Raw genomic sequence first — 25,860 nt, 5'->3', positions numbered from 1 at the left:
ATCATAGTTGTTAAAAACTGAAGTGGCGCCGTTTTTGAATTTTGAACTCATCTGAGGAATCAGCCGATACGTTGAGACTCAAAGAAACCATGCAACTGTAATGCAGTTGATGCTGAGCGGGGGCTTTCGAATTTGTACCGACGTCGTTGCTTCCGCAGACTTGCTGGGTGTGGATTTGCTTTGTAAGGCTTTTCTTCCGCGTTCTCACGAAAAATGCTCTACGGCTGTTCCCATCTTAATGACCACCGCGTTCCCAAGACGTTCTCTACATGTGGAGCGTCAACTTCCCACCGACCAGTTTCACGTGGAATTCGTCCTCCTCTGCTTCTCCCTTTTCTTTTCACCTCATTTAGAAGTATAAAAGTTAAATTTGAATTTTAGTAATTGAGTGGGGTAAAGGAAACTTGCCTTGATTAAGCTGCTAAATGAAATTTCGAAGGAATTTTAAAGTTAAATAGAATTGTTACACTTTGAAACATTGGGTGCAGAATGTAAGTTTGAGAGGTGTTTTTGTCAGTTGATTTTAAACTCTAAAATATTTTAAAGAACTCTGATTTTTATTTTTGAGGCATTCTAATACTTTCGAATTGTTACATAATTTCTAAGGCATTCTAATACTTTGAAAATTATTTCTTAATTTTTTAGGAATTCTAATATTTACTATGAAGTGTAACATTATATATTTTAGAGTAACAAAAACAATAATACTATGAATAAATAGAGTCTTGTAGAATTTGGCTTGATTTCCTCAAAAAATAAATAAATATATTATTTTTCTACTTATTCATTAATATTTTATTCTTTTTATTGTTAAATATATCTACAAAGATTATTTTTTCATCTTAGTGTATCATTATATTATTCATCTAGTCGTTTATGATTAGAGTACAAAATGAAATTTGAAATTTATAATCGTACACTTATTAATAATAATAGTAGAAAGTTGTTATTGAATCTACCTTCATTTATCTTCTACATAATTCTCAATAGAATACAAGAGACAAACGTATCTATAAGATAAAACATATCAATTATAAGACAAAGAAACAAAAAAGTCTTCTCATTGGCTATACAGAAGGAAACACTGGGAATAGGGGAGTACAAAAATTTGGCAAATACATGGCTTTTTGGAGCCCCGTAGTTTCGAAGAGACCACTCTACAAAGCTTTTATAGTTTTTTTGTGCCTAATGGCACAATTTTTGCTATATATATATATGTAACAAAAGACTATTATCTCAAGATATGGCTCAAAACTCAATGACTAGTAAATCAAGTCACTTACTGCTCTTAGATTGCAAGCATTGATTTCAACTTCCTATAACTCCTTCATCCTAGCTTAGAATTCATCAAACAATATATGAAAAGTGTAGCCAAAAAAGTGCTCTCTTCAACTCTAGTGGCCAATCTTTCATTGCTTTTTGTATGCATGAGTTATGTCTAAAAGAGTGATTGTAGATACAAAACCAATACTTTTACTTTGACTGCCTATATCTCTTTCATAAAAACTCCAAATCACACAAAATTTGCACCAAAACCATAGCCAAAAATCTAAACTCTTTGACCCTAGCCTCTTAAGTTTGAATTGCCTTGAAAAAATAATCTTAATCCATAATAAGGCCTTTGGCCTTGAAGCCCATTGGGCATGTCTTTTGGCTAATAAGAATGGAGATTTTAATCATCCATCTCCATTTATTCATATAGACACCCTAACTACTCTTTTGACTACCAAAACCCCTCTCCAATTCTTTTTCTTATAAGATCTACATAAGATATGCCCTAAAAACCAAATAAAAAAAACAAAACAAGATTTCAAGTATCACTAATGCCTAATAAAAGTGGCTCTAAATATATAAACTATTATCAACATAAAGTCAACCTCATTAATAGCCTTTTTAAACTAAGTACTTCAAAGTAGTAATCTAACCATATTTTGTGACTAATTAAAAACTAATATTGTGGTTCTTATCATATTGTGTAGTAAATTATACATTAAATACATATGTTCATTATTTTCACATAATAGCTGAATTACAAAATGATAACAACATCAAATATTACAAATATTCAATTGTAATAAAATTTAGATTTAAAAAAAAAATGAAAGAGATTTATTGATTAAATAATAAGTTAGTTTTTTAGAATAGATTTTTATATGTATATCAATCAATAAATTCTATAGTCTAAATATAAAAAAATAATAAAAATAATTTTAATAATAATTTTATGTCAATATTCATATCTTAAAATAATAAATAAAATATATAATATTATTGAATATATTTTTAGTATTTAAATAAATAATATATTAATAAATATTTTTTAAAAATATAATTTTCATTTAGTAATTTATATTATTTGAATTATATAAATGTACTTTTTATATACACCAATATGAATATAATAAAAAAATTATAAAGGATATATACTCTACAATAATATAAATATTTGAACAAATGTTTTTTATCACTTAGTAATGATAAAACATTATACCTCTTTCTAACATATAAATTTGACATTTGATTGTATAAAAAGAACAAAAAACTAATTTGTTAATGATAATTCGTTGCATAAGAAATTACCCTATTTCAACTTAAATGTGATTAATTCTTTTCTGGTGATGATATAAATTTTTGGCCAACAACCTCAATAAATAGAACATAAGCTCAATTTACATCCCAAATAAAAATACTTTGATTAGTCTATTCAATTACCAACCACTTCTACATTTTTATTTATTTATTTATTTTAAATCTGAATTTCATAACAAGAAATCTCACAAATTTCTATAAGATCTACAAAAACTAAAAATTACAATAAAATCCCCCTAGAAAATTTCATATGTTTTTTCATTAAAATTAATTTTATTAATATTTTATTTAAATAAAAACGTGATATTGATTAATATAATTCTAAACAGTCAAGATTTATTATTGCTTTTAAAGTAAGAGGTCTTAAAGTCTCTTACTTATTATTGTTCTTAAAGTAAGAGGGGCTTGCAATAATAAGGGAGAGAGAGACTTTGATGTGGAGATCTTATAGAAATTTGTAGATCTTATAGAAATAAGCCTTACCAGGGCTCAAGTGGCCAGACTTGCACAAAAGCCGGTCAAAAGCAAGGAGAAATACCTTCCACGAAGGTCCTCCTCCCAAAGGATGAATGAATAAGGAAAATGAATGAGAAACATTCGGGAGATGTCTGTCGAGGCCAGGCTGGCATGAAAAGCGAATCATGGTCCTAAAGCCGTGGAACAAAGGGAACCACCTCAGCTAAGGATCAACGTGAGAACGACTGGCCTCACCGGGGGAGTCCCCCCTGGGCGACCAATCCACCCGGCCCGTGTCCCTCCGCCGGATCAGGACCGGCGGAACTGGAACAGAAACGATATTTTTACCGGCGCAACCTAATAGGCCAGTGCACCGTTTCAACTTTCAAACATTCAAACTTTTGCGCAGGGCCACACAACCTCGGTGGGGGCAGCAGCAGTGGTCTCCGAAAAGGACCCCCGAGGCCATGCAGCCAGGAAGGCCCATCCATTGAGGCGCTAACAAATCCCCCTCGGAGTCACCTCCTTTCTTCTTCTTCTTCCTCGTCTTCTTCGTCTTCTTCTTCGCCGGCGATGGCTTAGCCCGTCCCCTCATCTGATCCTTCCCATTGTGCGTGTCGTGTCGACAACCGAGTTGACACCACGCTCACGAGATTTCTCTTTCCCTCGTGGAATTTGTCCCGGTCTGGTTGGGGATTGTCTGGCGTGAGCGCTAACAGATTCCACTGCGCGTCTGGGAGGGATTCTGTTGGCGGTGTGAAGCAGAAGGTGGTTTCGCATGCGGTGAAACGGTAGACGGATGATTTCCATTTGTGGGACTTTTGCTTTCAGCTTGTAGTAGAGGGAGTAAGGATAGCGTCGCGTCCCATTTGTACTGTATGAGTGTGGGTTCGATTTGTGAGGATTTCAGAGTTTGATATTGGGGCGAAAGTTGGTAAAAGAAACGTTTGAAGCATTCGAATTTGAAGCGATTTTGGTGGCTGTGAAGTTGAAGAGCCGTGTGGTTGGGAGAATTGGTGCAGTGTTGAAGTTGTAAAGCCAAATTTGGAGTTCTGTTCTGGACATGTGTTTTACAGCTTCTGGGAAAAGACTGGTTGGCGATGTAACTCAGACTTAGGGTTGTGAGTCAATTTTTACGGACTCACCTAGTACACACTGAGTTGTTGTAGAATCTACTGTTACACCCACCCTGGGTTGTATACACGTCTGTCGATCCCGAATATCGTGACGGATTTGTTAAGTAAATTTGTTGTTACGCACTGGGGAGCGGGGAAGTGGAAGAGTAGTTGGAGTGTAGCTTTGAAAGCATCTTCAAGGAAAGGAGGTTGCCTTTCTTGATCCAGGGTTAGGGAATCGAGTATGCAATGAATTCGATTTCGAAGACAGAGAGAGCTCATCAGAAGTACAGGGCGGGACAGTATGCCGAGGCACTTCAATTATACACAGAGGCCCTGAGTGCTGCGACCCAGCTTAATCATCAGATCGCGCTTCACAGCAATCGTGCAGCATGTCACCTCAAGCTTCATCAGTACAAGCTGGCTGCGGAGGAATGTAGTGCAGTTCTGGAGCTCGACGCCAAGCATGCAGGAGCGTTGATGCTGCGAGCCCAGACCTTGGTTGCAATGAAAGATTATCACTCCGCCTTGTTCGATGTCAACCGCCTGCTCGAAACAAATCCTAATTCTGAAGTTTACCGCAACCTGCGAGAGCGACTGCGGACCCAGATAGCCTTGACTCCCATCCCAGAAGCAGACGACGAGACTCCTCCTGACTCACCCACTCACCAGCCGATGCAAAGAAAGCTGCCTGTTTTAGCAGCGCCTCCTAAACCCCAAGGTTGGGCTGCAATTCCCAAGCCGAAGGGACACAGTGGTGTAGATTACTCCAAATTTGCTAACCTGGGAGATGATATCAGCAGTGATGAGGAGGAAGAGGACGAGCAGCCTCAATACCGATATCGACTCGGCAAAGTTGGTTTGAGCAACTTTCGAACCGTGTAAGATAGTCACCAATATGTGCTTGAGATCTTTCTGAAGCTAGTATCAACCATTGTATAAATATGAGATTCATATGTCACTTTCGCTACAGCCGCCTCTAGCCAAGGGGCGAGTTTTTGTTTGAGATTGTATTTGCAAGGCAATCCTTCATTGCATGGGATATAAAACTCAACCAGAAGTATCTGAATTCATTGCGCAGTATTCAAATTGAAGTCTTGCTGCTTACTTCTCACATTCCTTAAGGATCATTGTGCGATTACTTCCATTGATCCCCTTAGAGTTGGTTTCGATACTTGGTAACTCTTGACTTTAGCTGGACTTGTAGCGTTCTTTTCACATTCCTAGCATTATATGTGGAGACATCCAAAAAAGATACTTTGGTTCATGTCTTAAGTCAATGGGTAATTGGGAGTTTCGGCAAGGTTATGCCGTTGCGTGGCATCAACTACGACTATCAAACTTGCAAGGCAGATTCTATGCAGCCAGTTTTCAGCAGTTGCTAGTGTTATGCTACTGTTACATATTCCCATGGAGTTGAACAACCATCAGGTTTGAAGATTCCGTTATTTAGGTCTTCACACAACAAAGATATTCAGCCAACGCATGCACAGGGATGGAGGCTGCTGCCTCTGTGGATGTCTTCCGCTGATGAACTTTTAGGTCTTCTTAAGAAACAAACTGGTAGCAGTTTATTCAGACAGTCGCATGGATGAAAAGTGACTGATGGATACCCACTGGAGAAATGGGATTGAGGGGTTTTGGTTTATCAAGTCTGGACATCTCATTGTTTTGTGTTCTAATCTTTGAACATGAATAGTGAAGATACAGTAAGGAATACCTGCACTGGCACCAAATCTATCTTAAAGTGTACGTAGGAGTCGCTCCAATTATCAGAGCGAAGTTCCTGCCGCAGCTACACTACTGATCTATCTGAAGGTTAAACCTCCGACGGCAAGAAAGACAGGAGGGAACATTGTTCACCTCCTGCCACGAACTGCAACTGTTTACTTCCATCTCCTCTGTAGAGCTAAGCTTGGTGTCCTACCCTTCCGTGGTCAAACTTTTCACCACCCTACTCTGAAGCCTCAAATTGTGCAATGAGTATGGAAACACACTCAATCAATAAGGACTGGGACTTAAAATAAGGCTACCAATCAAACTGGTACCCATTCCGTCGTTGTTTTAAAATGGCCAAGAGATAGCAAAATATATAATGCACCAACTGTCGTCATATTTTACATTGAACAAAATCAACGACACATTACACTAAAACATGAACCGATCCAATCGCAAGAAATTCCTAATTGTGGATTTGCTACATTGATGCATCATCCCACAAGCGAATAGTATCATTGGAATCTCATGCCTGCGAAGTAATTTCCTTGCATTGTAGAGAGGGTTTTCATAATCGGTGATACTCAATTTGGCAAGTCTAACGCACTTGCAGTGCAGATTGCCAAATTGCTTCAATTCCATTTCAAAGAAGGAAGTTTTTCAGAGCTCTCAGCATTATGGCTGATGGTTGCTGTGAAGTAATCAGAGGCGTCTTTGCATGACGGATGGTTACAAGCACTTCAATAAAAGTGAGCTTACTAACAATCTCACGGAACTATAATTGGTTGCGAAGTGTCCACAGTGCCGTTGTTTAATGAGGTCCATTTCCCGACATTATAAAAAGCAGCTCACTGAAAAATCCAGTGATGCAGCCGAGGGTTCCCACCATTCCGACTGAGAATCGGAACTGAGCCACGCATGGGTAAGAGAACCCTGGTAATGCAAAGTAGCTACACCATGAATGGATGAAGCTTTTGGTACGCAGATTCGCAAGCGACTTTGGATTTGATTCCCTTGGAGTCGAGTAAGGGCCATGTGACAGACGATGGAACCTGGAGGCTGAGAGCTTTTACTCTCTTGCTTTGCTGTGGCAGGTGATGCTGGCAACCTTTTTGCCGATGTATGCTCCCCTAGCGAACGTTATGTCCCAGTGACAACTTATTTCCAGGACACGTGAATTGTTCGGATGTTTCTTTTGCTGGTAAGGTATTCGGTCGCATGAGTGGATTTTCTCCCTTAGCCTTAAGTAATGAGCCCCATCTTAGAAACATGTCGGGCATTGAATGATGGCGTCCCTACTGAAGGTCTACAAGGTGACCATGGTTTGAGAATTACACCGAACGAATTCACTAATGCGCATTTGGAGTTGCATCTCGAATTACCGCCAGGGCTGTTATTGCTAAAGCCGTTGTTGCTCACATTCTCACAAAACACCTTTGATTTTCAGCTCCTGCACGCCACTGGATGGACCGACGTACCGCCACGTTTAGAAGCAGGGAGCACAAAACTTTCCATGTTACTTTGTTGCTTATTCCAACAGGGTATCTTCCAGGCCTGTGCGATGTTAAAGAAGGACTTCTTCTTCTTTTGTTTTGTTTTGTTTTGTTTTTGTTTTTTTCTGCAATTTCAAACCTCATTTTGAACACAGTGCATCACATAGTTCTTTTGTCCACTACCCTGGTCTGCTCTTGTTCTGACCCTATGTGTTCAAATGGGAAACATTGGAGTTGGTGGTTTGTAGATAGGGTATCAAACTCATGTGATCTATCTTCCAAGTTTTAAGTGTGAATGGACATTGTTAATAGAGTTTCTCAAACCGCAGAAGCCTCATAATTCGGCTTCGAGGCTGCCTTAGGAAGTTGAGGGGCTGGATTAGTAAGTATAGGGTTATGATTGAAACGTGGTTCTGTGAGGTTTATTTGGAATCATATATTTTCTCTTACTTGAAGCAATTGATCATCGCGTCTTGTGGTGTGTGATGTGTTGGTTGAGCCACTGTTTCACCGTTCTCAACTTTGCAGGTACCTCGGTGGTTCACATTTCAACCCATTATACTTCGCTACAACCCACCAAGTCTTAACCCTTGCGGCAGAGGAGATGAAGAATCGTAAGCAAACCACATCCTCTACTACCAAATAGCAAATATAGAGCTAAGATCCCACTTAGCTACATTTCAGTCAAAACGTCACGGAGTTACTTGTTGTGTCACTTCGCCAGTGGAATACAAGACAACATGCTCTTGCAATTGATTGAATACGGGTTTGCTAGTTCTGTAATTTACCATTAGTGCAGTCGTCGTTTGCCGTTCAGGATTCTATGACAAAAACCAGACGCATAGAATGTCTCTCCAATATGTAGAATCTCAACCATCTGACCCGGTGCGAAATGGCAGAGTATAACCATTCAATAATTAACTGCTACGTTAGAAGAAGCTTAAAGTCCTCCACTTGGTTCTTATTAAATCATAGTCATAGTTGAAGAACATTGCTACACAGTGAAGTTTTCCGATAATGCTAATGATGAATAGTCACTTTTGCTATGGTGTTGCTGAATAAACCTTATTCGGTCGCTTCTCTCAAGTCTGCCTGGCCAGGCGTAAGAATGACAAGAAAATTCTCACTGCTAGGATACCTCATCAGTTATCAAAGACTGGTCAAATTCTCAAATAAAAACTGCAAGGATGACTGATTCAAGCGGACACAACTGATACTCCATGTTAAAATATATATCATGGCAGAAATAAAAACTAAGTGGCGCAACTACTTTGTGCAATCAACTCGAGGCCGATGCTCAATGTGCAACAATCAATAAATGCTTGCCGTTTACCACAAAGCTGGCCTCACGCGCATATGGCAACCAGCCAAAGAACCTGCCTAATTATATTGCTTCTGCTACTCAACAATTCATTCCTACTCTACCTCAAGGAGAGCTTCGCAAAACCCACCCACGATCTTCACCTGCAGAATAGTTAAGCTGACTGAATACCTATCCACCCCTCCAAACCTTGGGGACCATAAAATATCTCTCTGAGAAGAAACAAGCACAACCCAGTGCTTAGATTGTGGGGATCTCTGTCAACGATCCTTCCAAAAATAGAGTGATTTTTCTGATAAGCCTTTTGGTGAATCTCCTGGTAAATCAGGATCGAGTTCTCAAGGAATCCTGCGCACCTGGATAGATTGCATTACATCGGAAGTGGAAATGTCGGAGACCGCTACTATGAGATCACCTTTTTTCATCATGCCACGCGCTTTCAAAAGCGCAAACGTCCTCCGAAGGTTGCTCTCCATGTCCCCGGAGAGGTCTAGCCGGAACGGGATCAACCCCCATTGCAGGTTCAGCCGTTGCCGCACAGCCTGCGTATCCGTGAAGGCGAAGATGGGGCAGTCGGGCCTGGACCTTGACAAAAGAGATGCCATGTAGCCGCGTCGGGTGTACACGAAGATGGCATCCACCCCCAGTCTGTTGGCTGCATTTGTAGGCAGCAAGGACCGACAATCAGCCTCAAATCCTCGTCATGAAAGACATGCAAATGCAAGTGGAGTTAATGAGCTAAAAACACTTACCCATCTGAGAAGCAGAATTGCAGATGTTCTCTGAGATGCGATCATGAAGAGCGGATGAGAGCTCGGGAAGACGATCAGATGCGTGTGCCTTGTTTTCACGGCACCACTCCTCCATGCGTAGACTCACAGTCCGCAGTACGCTGAGGGCCTTCTCTGGAAACAGACCCATGGCGGACTCTCCGGACAACATCAAAGCGTCTGCTCGCTGTCTCACAGCCTCTGACACATCTGCCACCTGCAGCACAATCCGAGCCAAATTTCTAGAATAAGACTAAAGATTTAAGTCAAACAAAATGCTGAAGCTTATTTTCAATTAGAAGAACGCATCGTAAAGAAAAAAGAAAAGATAGAAAAAATAGAAAAAACAGGGCACAAGGTTTCACCTCTGCTCGCGTCGGTGTGGGATATTCAATCATAGACTCTAGAAGCTGTGAAGCAACAATAACTGGCTTGTTCAGCTCACGGCATACATTCACAATCCCTTGTTGGACAGATGGCACTTGTTCTAATGGTATTTGGGCACCTAAATCACCTCTAGCCACCATAGCTCCATCTGAAACACGGATAATGTCCTCTAAGTTCTTCAAAGAATCACTGCTTTCAATTTTGGCGAACACTCCAATTGACCTGTTCAGGATTTTACCCGCATCAAAAGGTCACCGTGCGAACATAGGAAGTAAGAGAACCAGACAATACAATGCACTAGTTAAATACAAAATGCATAGCCACTCATTTATACCCGTTGGGTGCTCTTGCATTAATGTAGCTCTTCAAATGCTTAATGACCTCAGAAGTCTTGACGAAAGAGATGGCAATGAAATCCACCCCTTCAGCTATTCCAAAGTCAATGTCAATCCAATCCTGCACAAGCACAGCAATGTTTCGTTTGAAGCAAACAGAGCGAAACCTACTTCAAGCTCATTCGCTTGATTGAAACCCCGAATCTCTTCAGAGCAGACCCAACGACATAAACGAGTTAATGAATTATCAGGAGCATGAATCTTAGCCGAGATCAGTTGGTGATTGGGAAAGTCTAAATAACAGCGTTGAGAATACAAATTTAGGATCAGACTCACCTTGGATGAGATAGTGGGAAGCATGGCATTGCGCTCTCGGACCAGCCGCCCTTCTCTCCAGAAAGTCAAATTTGCACGGGGAAGAAGCAGTCCTGGGTCAGTGCACTTGCACTTGACGTCGGGACCGATCTTCTCGATCACTTCAAATCGCACCATCCCTCCGTCCACAAGCAACTCATCTCCAATCTTAACATCTGCCAAGGGTAGACCAAATCAACTACGATTGAGTAAACAGGCTCCCGAAACGAAAGCACGCCAAGGAACGCACATGAGCACTTAAAAGTTGTGCTTTACAAATTGCAACCCTTCTCGTCTCAGTTGAAAGATCGCTAGAAGCACAATGACAGAATACCTTCAGCGAATCCATCGTAATTGACGACAGTGGTGCGTTCCGGGAGACTGTCCAATTTACGTACTGTGAAGATCCACTCTTCACCATCCTGGTCGACAGAAGCAAAAACGAATAAACAAAACAGAAGAAAAGTAAAAACAGAGATGATGCAATTTAAGTCTAACAACAGATATTTCTGCTGCTTGACGAACGTCAAATCCCCGACCTCAGAGGTTTGTTTAAAGAAAAACACTTTCAGACTCCTTCGTTAAAACCTGGATCACATGTTCTCTAGCAATTCACGAAGGGGTTTAAGCAGTACAACTAGAAAAAATTCTACCAAAACTTGAGACAATTCATTCAAGTTACCAACTGTATGAAAATTGCCATGAAGCGCCAGAAATCCTCCACACGGATTGACAAGAAAGATAAATGAATGATTCCCGGATTTCATGAATAGTTAAAAGGGAGCATCGTTTCATAGAGATAGAAAGCGTGAAGATCACCAACAAAAACTTGCAAGCTTGGCGAGCTTCGCGGAGAATCTTGATTGGGATCCTACAAATGAAAGCTTTCTCTGCAAGGGAATCCCCAACCCTGTGAAATTCTGCTAGGGACACAAAGATGCAGCACCAACACTCACCTCAGCTTTGACTGACGGTGCGCCATTGAAGTCCCCCATGTGGATTTCACTCCCCTCAGTATCCATCATGATAGCCACAGAATAACCTTTCTCAGAGTTCAGGCTGCGCACATTACGAATCACTTGCGTGTGCCATTCCCTAGTGCCATGGCACATATTGAGCCGTGCGACGTTCATACCCCCCATTGCCAACGCCTCTAACTGTTCCGGCGCACATGAGGCAGGCCCGATGGTACAAACCAGCTTGGTCCTCCTCGTACTCCGAAACCCGTTCTCCTTCAATTCGGCCTCCGTCACGGAATCCACATCCATTGACGGAACCTGTGCCGCCTCCACGCCAGGCTGCTTCACGGGCGGCGCCTCGTCCCCTTTGGACCCCGCACCACCATCAACCTTCTTCTCCACACCAATCACCGCCTCGATTGTCACGCCCGCCCTCCGCGGCACTTGCACGCGAGGCCTCAAATCACTCTTCCTCCCCCCCTTGCTCCTCCTGCTGTTGCTCACAGTCAATGGCGACGACAGCGACGACGGCGCGCCACCACGGCACGACACAGACGAGATTATCCTGCCCTTCGCCGACGACGACACCCCTGCGAAGTCTCCATTCAGGCAAAAGACGCGTGAAGAAGTCTGCGACGCCACCTGCGACACCGCCATGGCGCCCCTGGTCTCGCACCTTCACTCCTCTCTCGCAACAAAACACCCCGCGGGAGAGAGAGCGAGAGTACAGTGCAACAACTACCGTAGTAGTTTCGGTATTCGTGTGTGCGAGAAGCTGCCAAGCGGAGGGCGTTACGCAGGACTATGCAGCGGACACCATCACCTTCGAGACTAACTATTCTTCTCACCTCCGCTCCCTCCCTCTCTGCCAAAGCCTACTTACTGCCCTAGGTAAGGCGATACAATTGTGGACGGATGTAATATTCTTTTTGATGAAATTTTATTCTTTCTTCATTCGTTCGCTCTTTTGCCCCATTTTTAGGGTTGTTAAAAAATTGAGACGGGATTTCATCCAGACGTGGCGACAATAAACGAATGACTTTTGGATGAATGTCCAAGGTTTTGCTTTGAGCTTGTGCTGTGGAACAGTGGACACAAGAAAAATATTATATGGATGAGAAAATGATGTTGACTTTGACGAGAAGAAATTCATTCCGAAGTAGGCATATCTATTTTTATTTTTTCCTATAAGATTTGTAAGTTTTAATACTTGTTAATTGTGTTTTTGTTTCTTCACCTTAATGCCTACCCATTGAAATAACTTAAGTTAGATATATTTTACACAAGTACAAAGGAGATCTTAAATTAAATTAATGACAGTTTTATGCACATGAAATAAAATTTTCTTGTTTCATGTACAAGTTGAAATCATATTGAGAATGAAATGTGTCAAATTTTCAACTTAGACTTTGTAAATTCTATTTTTTGCATACAAAATAAAGGTAAAGTCTAACCAAAATACAGTAAAAGTATGCAAGCAATTTACCTTTGAGGTAAAAAATATCCACTTAATTTTTCTATTATTAACATTCTATCTTTAATCTATCATAATTGACTCATAATAATTTGAAATTACATGATTTTTATGTCATTGAAAAGATAAAAAATTATTAATCTAAAAATAGACTTTTATTTTTTACTTTTTATTGGGTGAAAATCTAGTGAACAGACCATGACTAGTTTAATAGTGTACAATTGCTTGATTGCTCTTGTTTCACTTATTTTGTATTGTTCTTCTTTTATTCTTGTTTCTTGCTACTTCCATTTCACACCACCAATTACAAGCAACTCTTAATTAAGGCCATCTTGTAATTTGGGTTGAGAGGGAAATTCACCCTCACAAGAGTGAAACTTCTTCTGATCAGTTTGAAGTTCCTCACATGACATTTCCACCTTTGTTTTGTTTTGTTTTGTTTTTTTTTTACTTCATTTTGAAAATTCGAGACCTCTCTATCGATTTTCTATACAGGGGCAGCCAACTTTATCATCACGGGCAGCTTTTCGTGTACCCGAACCCTGAGTAGCAAAAAAGACCAGATACGCACATATACAATACAAACTATTACACAGACCCATTCATATACGAATACAAATACGCAGTCGTATGCGCATGCTGGCCCCGGCACAGACAAGCGGTGGGAAGAGCGAGGGGCGAGAAGCGAGACCTCAGAGGTAGCGAGCGGAGTTCGACGAGGAACTGACCCAGTCAGATGGCCAGCAGAGCCGAGCTGGAGGGCCACAGTTTGTAGCTCACTAACGCCAAATCCGAAGAAGTTTCGGAGATCTGGTCGTGGATGAACTTTGTGTACCAATTCTGCTAACTGAGGGCGGAACGGCCAACTCCATGCGACCAGGATTGTGTTGTCGCCATTTTTCTACATGTTGGATAACTCTGGATTTGTTGCATGCTGCTTGGATGCGGCTGTTGTGAGTCGGCTCTTCGGCAGCGGAGTATAAGTCGAAGAGGTTATTTGAGATTTGAGGGATTGTGTTGGAGGGCGAAACGGAGGAAATTTGAATTTGTGGGTCGTTTCGGAAGGTTGGGTTGATCTGTCTTGTTTCGAAGATGAAATGGGTGCAGTGTGGACCTGGCGATTTTGCGGGGGATCCGCCTTCCCTGCGTAGGTGCGATGGGTTGCCTCTCACTTGAACCCGCCCTCTCTCTCTCTCTTTTATTTTATTTTTATTTTATTTTATTTCATTTGTTTTGTTTGTCGAGGTTTGTGAGATTGAGTGATTATCCGGATTTGTGAGGTTTTGAAGTATGTTTTGGGTCTATTTTTTTTTAATGGATTTGATGGAACTCGTGGTTAGAAATTCGGAAAATTTGAGCGCTAAATTGCAAACCGTGGTTTTTGCCCACAGTGGTCACTCCGCAGTTCGCGTCAAGGGCAATCGTGTGGTGGTTTTTGGCGGGCTTTATGACAAGAGTTTTCTTCATGATCTTCATGTTCTCGATATAGGTACTGTCGATTATCGGCGTGGTTTCGTTTTTGCGAGGAATCGGATACTGAACATGTTTTTCTATTTAATTAGGGTCTTCATTGCGTAGGCCAATGACTCGACTATTGTTAGTAGGACATAACTGTCCAAGTGATCATTTCGAGCTATCACGGCAATTCTTGAGATGAACAATGCGACTCAGACATTTCGCATCTGTACCACTGGATTTCACGTGTACTGTTGTGAAGGAATGTTTGCTTCCTGGTTCGATATTTGTAACCTCTACGTTGGCTGCAGAAAATAAATTGTGGTTTCAGCCGACGTGTACGGGTACCGCTGGAGAAGCGGGTCTAGTTGGACCTAGTCCACGTGCTTTCCATGTCGCAGTTGCCATTGATTGTAACATGTTCATCTTTGGTGGTCGATATGGCCGTAAGCGGTTCGATGCCTATACCGCTGCTTTGTTATTCAGATTTGTGAAATGTTTTCATTCTTTCGCAGCCCTAAAACGTATCTGAGTTCCTGCATGATTTACTTGAAGTGCTATTTTTTGTTTTCTAAGTTTGCAACCATTTTTTTTACTTTTTCAACTCTAAAGAGTCTACACAACTTCATCTTGATTGAAAGTTCGCATGCTCTTTATTGTTACGCGTTACACACCCAGTTTAGACTCCATAGATTTTTTTACTTCTGGGCATGCACTAAATTCAGCGTCCTTTTACGATAGGCGCTGAATATAAATCTGGTGTGGCTTATGCAGTCTAGGAGATTTTTGGATGCTCGATACAGGTAAGCTTTGCGCTTTGATAACCCCTCTGCCTCTCACTGCGTAGAAGAAGAAACGAAGAGAAAAGAAAGTAGAAGAAAAACAGATATTGACGCATTATGCAACTTTGGATCAGTTTGTGTAGTACATTTCGGTCCATTCTGAGTGGAACTTGTGACTTTGTCACTTTGGTTGATACCCTTAACGTCTTTTTTCATGAACAGAAACTTGGCAGTGGGTAGAGCTCACTGGCTATGGCGACCTTCCCCCAGCTAGAGATTTTGCAGCTGGAGCATCTGTTGGCAACGGCAAGTTAGTGATGTGAGTCTCCTAAAACCCGTGGTGTTTGTTCTGCTGTACTTGGGCAGGCTTTGATGCTTTCAGTAGTTATTATTGATCTCACTGCTTGCTTCACATCCCTAACTCACCATCTCAAATTCACCTGCAGATATGGAGGTTGGGATGGCTCAAAGTGGTTATCCGATGTCTATGTGCTTAATACACGTATGACTTTGAACACCTTAAGTTAGTTGTGTGCTTTAATAGAAATTGCTGATTTATAATTGTTCTTCCATTTTTCTATAATGAATATTTGCAGTATATAGTTTCACTGGTGCGTCATTATCATATTCAATAACCATCTTTGGGCTGTGCAGTATCTTTCGAATGGATGCCTCTTCCAATAACAGGGCCTGCTCCATCTCCACGATGTGGCCATAGCGCAACCATGGTGGAGAAGCGAATGCTCATCTTTGGTGGCCGAGGTTGGGTCTTCCATCAGCCCGTGATTGTTTGCCACTGTAATTGTTAGTTGACACATACAATCAGTTGCATCCTAGCCTGACAGGATTTGTAACTATTTGTAGTGGTCGTGACTCAGCGCTTGTTGCCTTGCAGGAGGTGGTGGGCCGATTATGGGCGACCTGTGGGCGCTAAAAGGCCTCTTTGATGAAGGTAGGGCGTACACAGCCAACTTGTGCTGGTCGAATTGAGCCCTCTCGTCTGGCACGTAATTTGAAGAGCTGGGTTGTTTAGAGTTACTTAAGTAGACTTCGCTATCTTGATTTAGGCTGATTTTGACTGTGTACATCTCCCGAGTCATGTCTGAGGGTATTGGATTTCTTTTGTGGAAGTAAGAACAAGAACCACCAGCCTGGACGCAGCTGAAGCTTCCAGGTTCCGGGCCTGCTCCCCGTTGTGGCCACTCTACGACTTCAGGTGGATCTCAGGTGTGCATATTCTAACGAGCAGTTGGAATGTTCTTGTTATGGTTGATATCACTTATGTCACCGCACATGAACGAGGATGTTTTGTTTGTGTTCGTGTCTGATTTTTATTTGTTCCCGGTTGCGTTATTTCAGTTATTGGTTTTTGGAGGCCACGGAACTGGCGGCTGGATTACACGATATGACATTTATCATAACGACTGTGTTATTCTTGATCGAGGTTTGTGATACCTCTGCTGCCCAGCTTAGTTCATCACTCCAAGTTAATCCATTTTTATTTGAGTTATCCTTATGAATTGTGTTTTTGGGAGTAAAATCATAACATTTCGATGCAGCGACGGTGCAGTGGAAGAGATTGTCAGTGAGCAATGAACCACCTCCAGCGAGGGCGTACCACACTATGACTCGCATAGGTCCGCGATTCTTGCTGATAGGAGGTTATGACGGCAAAACAACGTTTGGTGACATGTGGTGGCTTGTAAATGAAGGTCGGTCTGCTGCTCTTTCTTACACAGAATTCTGACAAATCATGCACCATGGAATTATGAAATAGTTAGTTGAGAATCTGAAGAGCCAAGTGAATTTTATTGTTGGGGAAATCAATGAATTTATTTTTGATACGACTTATCATTATTAGTTGTGTCCATTATCCAATGGGTTAAATGCACAAGCAAGTTGTCCTTGTCTTAAAACCCTAGTTCACATCGAGAGCAATAGTTTGAGAACAGATTCTTCATTCTGTATGCAGTTGGGAATGAGATGGGTACTGAGTTTATCAACCCTTCTCCATTGATGTATGCAGAAGATGAAATTGCAAAGCGTGCACTACTGTCTCCAGCCAGCAGTTTAAAAAGTCCTGGCCCGAACACTCTCAAATCACCTCCACCATCAACAGATAGCAAGGTATGCTAACTTATTAGCCGTAGTGATTGGGTTTCAGAGTAATGTTACCTTAAGCGCATGTTCTGTTTAGTTCTGAGGTTTGGTATGTGTTTAAATACCACATTATTCCATTTGTCATCAAATATTTGCAGCTTTTTCAGCATTCTGGTATATGCGTTTGTATGACACTTCAGTAGATATCGATGGAGCTGATTTATAACGGTAGTTGTGTTGACTGGCAGACTGAAGCTGAAGGCATTACATCGCCACTCCATGATCTGCGACAACGACTTGGATTACCAGCCATTGCTGCCGCGGAAGCTCCTGAAATAGCTAGCGATGATAAAGAGCTTCTTGCGTTAGGGAAAGGATTGTTGTCCGAAGCTGATCAGAATAGTCCAGCTACAGCAACTTCACTTCTCAAGGTGCATATTTGATTTTGAAATCATGCACTGTCCTCTTTAGGAGTTTTCAATGATGGCTCAACTTTCGGCATGCCTGTCAATGATGGATTATATCTTTATATTCTTTCAAATTCAGATGAGACCTCTATCCTCCCTGTTTGTTACGTAGGTTTCAGGCTAAGACGTGTGTACAATTTTGAACATGTGAAGTAGCTGATTGTCTTATCATCGGTACGTTATAAGAGCTGAAATCATCTTTTGGATCTCTTATAGGTAGTAAGAGCGCATTGGAACCAATCAAATGCGCAATCTATTCAGCTGCGAGAGTTGAGTCCCTTACTTAGGGACTACCGGCGTTTGCTGGGCACTCATCAAAGGTTGTTACTCCTCCAATCTGTTCTCGTGATGTCTTCTGCGAGTTCAGCAACTAGAAACCAATTAGCAACAAATTTGAAGGTATCGCATGGTCATCTAATTTCCAACTGGTTGACAAGGATTATTTTTGCAGTAGTGAAATTTCGAGGGTTGGAGGTCTGGATGGAGAAGGCACTACGCTGCAGATATACCGGTTCTACCACTTGAAGGATGCGAACCAGGTATTGAAACTTAAGCTGTATCTATATATCATAAATCTAATAAGCACGTTCCTCGGCCGAAATGTTTTTTTTATACTGCACTTAAGATATGTCAGTGTTGAGCAGATTGCTCCTAGAAGAGCATCACTGAAGTTTTTTCAGGAATGTTACTTGATGATCCTTAAGTATGAGCGATCTTCCCAGAAGTGAACTAGCTGCATGGCAGAATTTTAAGTGCTTTAAGCAACTTGAAGAAGTGATTCCATTTCATGCGATCTACATGCTGTTTGTATGTCAAAAAGTTCACAAGTTGTCATTTTTCATCTCAGATACGAATTGCCGACATCCCTGCATTGTTATCAGAATACAAGCAGCTGCTTTACCTGCATGCGGATTTGGATTAGGCATCCTGACTACGCTTCGCAATCGTAATGGTAAATTATGCTAGCAGGAATCTAGTATTTCACTCGTTATTATCTTGCAAAATCCACATTCTAGGTCTCCCAGTGTTCTGGGCTCCCAGATTGGAGACCAAAAGTTTTTGGGAAAGTGGTATTGATGTGTTCAATATGTTTGAATATGACCAGACACTACGACTTGAAAGGACAGTTCTGGAAATAGCTCTAAGTAACCGTAGTCTACTGCTAGCGTAGTTCTAAGTTTCTGGAAAGCTAGACGCCCACTCAAATAGTTTAGCTTTTCAGATCGTCATCACAGGAGGTTCCTCAAAGTAGACCAGTAGAGTAGCGTCACCTGCACATTAAGTTTGTAGACTTTACTGGATTCTCAAATTATCTACGTCGAGTTTAATATTTGATTTGTAGTTTCTTTTGTCTGCTGCTACGCTTTCTACTATTTGCTGACTTGGGAACTCTTTTTCTGTCAAGGGGACTCGAGTAATTAGATTGAATGTAGCATGTCATTGAGAACGTGTTTCATAAAAAATTAAGCACCTGCTTACGAGTAATTGGAGATGTCTGAATCAGGATTGCAGTAGTTTGCATAATTCTAAGTGCTGATAATAGGCTGGTAGGGGTCCTGATCCAAAATCAGAAGTTTAAATGTTGCTTAATGTTACATGTTTAGTTTTGTTTAGTGTTCTATTATATATTATCATAATGTTGTGCAAACGTGTTAAACTGTCTGCTGCTACCTGTTCTAGTTTTGAAGATTAAATTTGTTGATACGTTTGAAAATTAAGAGCATATTTTGAAAATGTATTAAAATATAGTAAATTAAAAAATGGATGTAGAATAATTAATTTAAAATGCTATTCATAGAGTTGGGTCAATGAGAATTAACCTTTAAATTGGATTGTGAGAAAGACAAATATTCGAAATTGGTGTTCAATCTAATTACTCGAGTCCCCTTGACAGAAAAAGATTAGAGAAATGATTAGATATTGTAGAAGAGAGCAATAAGTGGAACCCTTGTTCATCTTAGACTTGCCACAAATAATATTCTATTGGTCAGTATTCATCTACAATATCTAAACGAATTTGTTTTAAATGATATCAAATACAATTATCTTTTTAATAGTACGAATCAGTCTTCAATAAATTAATAAGTAAATAAAAATAGGATTTAAAAAATGAAAATAAAACGAGTAACCTCCAATTATTTAATCAAACTATGTTATAATAATAATAATAATAATAAGAAACAATAATTGATTGCAAGTAATTTATTCATATATTTTTGAAAATTTGAATTATCTACTTATATTTATATAGAACATTATTAGATAAATTTAAATTGCATAATATTTGTATAGTTAATTTGGTGCATAAACTTCTTCTTCTTCTTTTTTTGAATATTAATTCTAATATTTACAAATAACTTAAACCCTAAACCTGGTATTATGAGTTCATTGGTTTACTTGCTAATTTTTCTACTGATTTATAGACTAATAGCATTAGAGGGCAAGCTCATGCTTGGTCTCCTTGCTGAACTACAGTATCTGGTATGAATTAGGGATTTTAAGCCAGCAAATTTTGTACCAGTTTTGTCAATTATAATGGATTTTATGACTTGGACCTGCTTATAGGTGCTGGATGTACTTTACAATTTAATAAGGTTTATAATTTATTGATTTAGGGAACACCTGCACACATGATCAAAACAATTAGAGTATGATATGTGTGATTTCAAAGAATATATGAAAGGTTGTGTCCATTCATTTTCTACAGAATTTCCAAACTATTTTTATTATTTGGTTTCCCACACCTTGAAACTTTGGGAATGGTGGAATTCCTTACGCAAAGCTTATAAATAATTTTTTATTTTTTAGTTTTAGGAAATTGGATTTTGTTTGGAAGTTTGACAACAAATGAAAATTTAAAATCGAACCAAGGCAAAATTCATGGATGATATGACTCTAGGTACTATGCTTGAGTATTGGATGATTAATTTGATAGATTCTAATTTTAGGTTCTAATGAGAAACTGAAACATGTTACATAAAGTTTTATTATTACTTTCAAATGAAAATTTGAAATAATGTGCTTTCAAGTACATAACTAATTACTAATTCTTACATGTTTCAGACACTGTATGTAGATTCCATGCTAATGTAACATGAAACTATGTTTTTAATGTATCAGTGAATAAGTTTTTGTAAAACAATTGTAAGATTCACAGTGATTTAAGAATTTTTAATAATATTTTATTAGTATGAGCATGTATTGATGCTTTATTTCTTTTGACTATTGAAAAATAAAAAAAAATAGATACTGATAATACATTCTGGTTTTGAAAAATTCATTGATATCGTTTGATTTGTAAACACCAACATTGCACAAGTCCTAGTTTATTACAAATAGGTGTTAATTTTAAGACAATCTGTGAAACTCATGATATTGTATCACTTCTTTTATTTTATTTATCCAGTAATATTAAGGTATCGAGTCAATTTCAACATTTAGTATATAATATCTATTTTTCACCTTATTGATACAAACTGAACAATATTCAGTAAGAGAAAAAGAAAAGAAAAGAAAAGATAAGCTGATGGATGCACTAAAAAGAATCATCAATATTTAATTAAATTTAAGAAACTCAACAAATGCATATATAAATAAAAAAATAAAAAAATAAAAAAATATATTTAATAGTGTATTTTTTAATTTCGAAAATTTAAAATGTCTTGATTATGTAACAAAGAACAGGTTAAATACTAAATAAGTTTTTAAGCCTTTTCAACCTTTTCTATAAAAAAAAATAGTATGTGATAACTTTTGTTGGTTGGGATGATGTGCCAAGAAGACCATTAGAAAAATTAAAACCAAGTCGTGGTTCACTTTATTCAAATCTTCTCCGAGATCCAATTCTTGTAGATGGAATACCCGAAAAAAAATCACAAAAGGGTTCCATCTCTTGCATGGATGATTTCCTTAACAAAAATAGGATAGAGGGTTGGGCAAGAGGTATTCGAGCAAAAAAGAATTTGTTTGCAATAGAAAGTCATCGATTTGCACCAAAAAAAGTGCAATGGTTGTTTAGTGATCTAACTCATTCTTATTACAAAGTGAAATGTGATGCATTACCAATGGTATCCAATTATGAAGATATTACTAATTTAAATCTTAACCTCTTGGTTCATAGCACAAATGAGTTCATGGGAAGTGATGCATTTGGACTTCGGGGAGTAGATCCAATAAAAGTTTCACTAGAATTGGAAAAAAATAATAATGTCTATTCAGATGATCTTGTACAGAATAAAACCTCATTTTCATGCATGAGTATTCACAATTGGTGGATCACTATATAAAATTCTCATGGAATCCCCAATAAGAAAAAAATTAGGGATATGATATTGTAGAAATTGCCAGTGGCAAAGCTATTTGCATCATGTTGGGTAGTTCCACAATGGAGGAAAAAACTTTTAGATGCAAGTCAAAATTATTATGTACAAGGTCACTTGAAACACAACAAAGAATATTGTCCAACTTTGTTTGATACAAAAAGAATAATGGATTTTACACATTTCACATGAAACAAAAAAAATGGATAGAATTTTCTTGTTTTGAATTTCTATCCATCCATATCTTAGGCATTCTAGCGGGAGATGGAGGGTTATTATTGCTACCTGGCATCCAAAAAAATAATCAAAACATAGCATTAAAGACATCCTACAATTATCAATCAATACCTCCCCCACAACTTATTCTTCTAGTATATAATCCTAACACTTGAACCTACCAAGTTTTACCTCGGCTTACCTTTTCTTTTGAGTATCCATCGGCTCGAATGTCCGTCACTAGTAATAGAGATGGTTATACAATTTATTTTATGGGTATGTGTAAGATTAGAAAGTTGGAGTTTTGCATTGCAATCTGCAAATCTTCTAATAAGTATGGGATAGAACACAATAAACCTTACAAAGCTAATCCTATAATTTCTAATGCAAAACAAATTAATGCTCTTCCCTTACTTACAAATGATCTTGATGGTGGATTGACAATGTATGGTGTTGTTGGAATTGTTTTGGATCCCAAAACATCCGTAGAATCCAAAATCTATATCATTTCTTATAACTTGAGTATACTAGCTTGGATTATTTATCCATGGATAAAAGAGACTCCTTCTAATTCATTGGATTTGAAGTTATTTTATAGAGATCCTCCAACTCTTGTAGAGTATGAGAATCATCTTTTTGGAGTAGCGTGGAGCTTTGAAGGAAGAAAAACATTTATTCAAGTATATCAATTTGTTTCACCAAGTTCAAGTATAGGCAATGCATCATCTTCACATCCACATTTTGTGACATATGGTCCTCCAATGCCTTCAAAGTATTTTTGTTCTAATTTTTCTCAATCTGCATTTTCATATGAAGTGCCTTTGCATTTAAATGTTGTTGCAGGAATAGGAAATATATGGATTGGACCTCCTAATTCATGTTTGATTTTGTTTTTTAATGTCAAGGTCAAAGCATGGAGTAACATTCCATGTATCAAGTTAGACCAACAAAACCACCATTTTCAGATAGGGAATTGTGCATTTCAGCCCTCAATACATGCAATTGTGTAACAAATTTATTTTATTAGAATAGAGAATATTTTCCTGTAGTATTGTGTATTGTTTTAGTAATCTAAATATTCATTCACAACTTCATGAAAAACCGTGTGTGCATGTATATATATATATATATATATATTTAAAATTACTACATGATGCTTCAATTGCTGTAAATTTTATTTATATGTCATCTGTATGATTTTTTTTACAATTGAATTCATACAAAAATTAATACTGTACATTTTCTATAAAATTTATGTTAACTATTTTTTGATTTCTATGATAACTACTTTGCAAAACGCACTTTTTTTATCATCCCATTAGATAGTCTGTGTTGGATGCTGTGTCAAACATCATTTGAATAATAGAAAATTCAAGATTTTATTATGTAGTCAACCATCATTTGATATAAAATTTTAATATAAAAATATTTTCAGAAAATTAACTAGAAGAGCTCAGAAAATTTATTTTATTTTTCATATTAAGAAAAATAATCATTTGCATTGAATCTTATGGTATTAAATCCAGTAAAATTATATCATTCCTTTGTAAATGTTTCATAAAATTTTCAATAAAATTATCTATTATTTTTTTATCAATTTTTTAAATATTTTTGTAATCTTAATCGTATAGGAATACCGAAATAGTATTTAAATAATTTCGTTTACAATTTAAAATGGTCATTATTTTACTTCTTTAAAATATTTCATACTTTTGTAATAATTATTTTAGGCCTTACAGCAACAGAGCTAATTGTATGAGCTATATGATTATTCTGTTTGTGTCAACTTGATCACAATGTAAACTTTAATTTATGAATAATTGATTTTTTCTTAGATGATGAGGACATTCTAATGTAAAACAAAAGTGAGAATAAAACTCTGAAGGTAATTTCATTAATATGATTTAATAAAAGAAATTTCTTTAGTAAGAAAATTAATATCTTTTCAACCATAACACCATTTCAAAACTTTTGATTATTTTTTCAAAACTTAGCTAATTTGAATTATTAAACTTCTACTATTTCAAGGGTGTTCTAAATATAATTTTAAGTATTTTGATGTTGCATACAACTATACCTGAAGGTCGTAATTAAAAAATCACAATATGCTGGGTCCAAGTCTAATGATTGAGTATTGACTAATCCTGCTTTTCATGGCTGCAATTGCAAAAAAAAGTTGTGGAAGGTTTTAAAATGACCAGATGATGAAGTTTGAAACTTTAAAATGCCTCACAAAATATGATAGCGAAATAATTAAATCAGTTATAAAAGAGGTATTAACAGCAACACAATTTTTCTAAAAATAATTTAATCAATCATATACACATGAACAAAAGCATTGAATGATCTTCATTCATTTTGGGCGACCATTTAACAAATGGAGTTAAGGTTTTATATTTTATCCACTCCTCGATGTCTTTGAATTAATAACGTATACTTGTATAAATAAGTTATGTAATGATATAAATAGAATATATGTAGTAAATGTTTCATTTTACTTCTTTCTTAATTCATAGTTTTGGAAAACAGATTAAATGGTTATCTTCTTTACATTCAAAATATTGTTTTCTCCATAAATTTCCAAGGGGTAATGTTGGTTGTTCTTGTATGTTATGCAAATAAACAGATTTAACTTTGGTATTATTTTTATATATGTTTAATTTAATCATTTACAAGTTTTATGTAAAAATGCCGCAGCTAAAAATTAAATTCGAAAATTAATTAAATGTAATAAAACTTGATAATAGACTACAAATAATAATAAATGTGATAGTTGATGAATTTTTATAAAAACAAAAAAATATAACATAGTATCACCTCAAAATAATAAAACTAACAAAAATCATGAATTGCAAAGTATCTAAAGTAAACAGTTCATTGCAAGAGATTTTATTACACAAGAGTCCATTTAATGGATTGTAAAGTAATGATTTAGTGTAACTTAGAAGTATTAATTGTAAACTAAGAATATGTCATAGCTATAATCGAGCATCTTAATTAACACAGCTGTAGCATGTTTTTGGATAATCAACATACAGTTTGTAGATGAATCACAATAAGATGATAGAGAGTGGTGGCAACAAACTTAGTTGATGTTTAAAACTTCATTTCTAAATACCATTAACACACACAAATTTGTCATACAAAGGACAAAGATTGTAGATGGGCTTCACTAAGCCCTTCATCTGTAAGATGAAGTAATATCATAACACAATAATATCCAAATATGGGTTGTTAGTGATGCTATAGTAGCAGCTTTGTTTGGTAAGAATATGAACTTTATTTTTTTAAGTTTGAAGAATAGACACCAATATATTGCTTTTGGTTAGAGTTGCTTGAGTATGAAATCAATCTAACTAAGTTAGTGAACTTGTAAATGTATCATATCCTTTGTAAAATTCCTTAAATTTGAGATGTCTTGTTGTTTTCAAGAAGGTGTACTCTTTGCAAATAGCCTTATAGAAATAAGTAAAAGCTCTTATATTGTAAATTAAGGAGCCTTGGATTCTATATTGAGCCCATATTCTAACATTTGTTGAATAATTTTTAGAT

At 37.7% G+C, this 25,860-nt stretch overlaps 3 protein-coding genes and 4 long non-coding RNA genes across 7 annotated transcripts in view; 4 read left to right on the top strand and 3 right to left on the bottom strand.

Annotated features, from left to right (window-relative positions):
• Window positions 1-168, bottom strand: part of LOC112289947 (uncharacterized) — a 1,344-nt gene extending 1,176 nt beyond the window's left edge. The window contains exon 1 of the long non-coding RNA XR_002972019.3: window positions 1-168. This exon is cut by the window's left edge and continues 18 nt beyond it. This is a non-coding gene — a long non-coding RNA (uncharacterized LOC112289947).
• A 3,282-nt stretch (window positions 169-3,450) lies between these two features.
• On the top strand, window positions 3,451-5,243 carry LOC112289859 (uncharacterized). Its single transcript, XM_024535522.3, has one exon. It carries the CDS (start codon window positions 4,410-4,412, stop codon window positions 5,043-5,045), a length of 636 nt encoding a protein of 211 aa, XP_024391290.1. The 5' UTR covers window positions 3,451-4,409; the 3' UTR covers window positions 5,046-5,243.
• Window positions 5,244-6,555: 1,312 nt separating this feature from the next.
• LOC149988034 (uncharacterized) lies at window positions 6,556-8,370 on the top strand. The gene is made up of 3 exons (XR_016505805.1): window positions 6,556-7,077; window positions 7,324-7,417; window positions 7,898-8,370. It is a non-coding gene; the product is annotated as an uncharacterized LOC149988034 (long non-coding RNA).
• A 191-nt stretch (window positions 8,371-8,561) lies between these two features.
• LOC112289857 (pyruvate kinase isozyme A, chloroplastic) lies at window positions 8,562-12,355 on the bottom strand. The gene is made up of 7 exons (XM_024535515.3): window positions 11,493-12,355; window positions 10,871-10,958; window positions 10,519-10,712; window positions 10,182-10,303; window positions 9,826-10,069; window positions 9,443-9,677; window positions 8,562-9,345 (listed from the first exon to the last, which is right to left on the bottom strand). Exons 1-7 carry the CDS (start codon window positions 12,150-12,152, stop codon window positions 9,029-9,031), a joined length of 1,860 nt encoding a protein of 619 aa, XP_024391283.1. The 5' UTR covers window positions 12,153-12,355; the 3' UTR covers window positions 8,562-9,028.
• Window positions 12,356-13,874: 1,519 nt separating this feature from the next.
• Window positions 13,875-19,103, top strand: LOC112289858 (protein GLUTELIN PRECURSOR ACCUMULATION 3). Its single transcript, XM_024535517.3, has 16 exons — window positions 13,875-14,120; window positions 14,361-14,458; window positions 14,736-14,877; window positions 15,199-15,227; window positions 15,429-15,525; window positions 15,653-15,708; window positions 15,861-15,968; window positions 16,102-16,158; window positions 16,342-16,433; window positions 16,566-16,650; window positions 16,766-16,918; window positions 17,233-17,333; window positions 17,555-17,737; window positions 17,990-18,093; window positions 18,225-18,312; window positions 18,621-19,103. Exons 1-16 carry the CDS (start codon window positions 14,062-14,064, stop codon window positions 18,693-18,695), a joined length of 1,527 nt encoding a protein of 508 aa, XP_024391285.1. The 5' UTR covers window positions 13,875-14,061; the 3' UTR covers window positions 18,696-19,103.
• Window positions 17,038-20,409, bottom strand: LOC141045984 (uncharacterized). Its single transcript, XR_012218624.1, has 5 exons — window positions 20,292-20,409; window positions 19,594-19,659; window positions 19,245-19,329; window positions 18,057-18,128; window positions 17,038-17,810 (listed from the first exon to the last, which is right to left on the bottom strand). It is a non-coding gene; the product is annotated as an uncharacterized LOC141045984 (long non-coding RNA).
• A 6-nt stretch (window positions 20,410-20,415) lies between these two features.
• On the top strand, window positions 20,416-23,353 carry LOC141045985 (uncharacterized). Its single transcript, XR_012218626.2, has 2 exons — window positions 20,416-20,672; window positions 20,837-23,353. It is a non-coding gene; the product is annotated as an uncharacterized LOC141045985 (long non-coding RNA).
• Window positions 23,354-25,860: the final 2,507 nt, after the last annotated feature.

Source organism: Physcomitrium patens, chromosome 12 (assembly GCF_059467195.1).
Source record: "Physcomitrium patens ecotype Gransden chromosome 12, ASM5946719v1, whole genome shotgun sequence".
NCBI lineage: Eukaryota > Viridiplantae > Streptophyta > Bryopsida > Funariales > Funariaceae > Physcomitrium > Physcomitrium patens.
The sequence above is the reverse complement of the archived record's forward strand: the minus strand, read 5'-3'. Positions and strand labels throughout refer to the sequence as shown.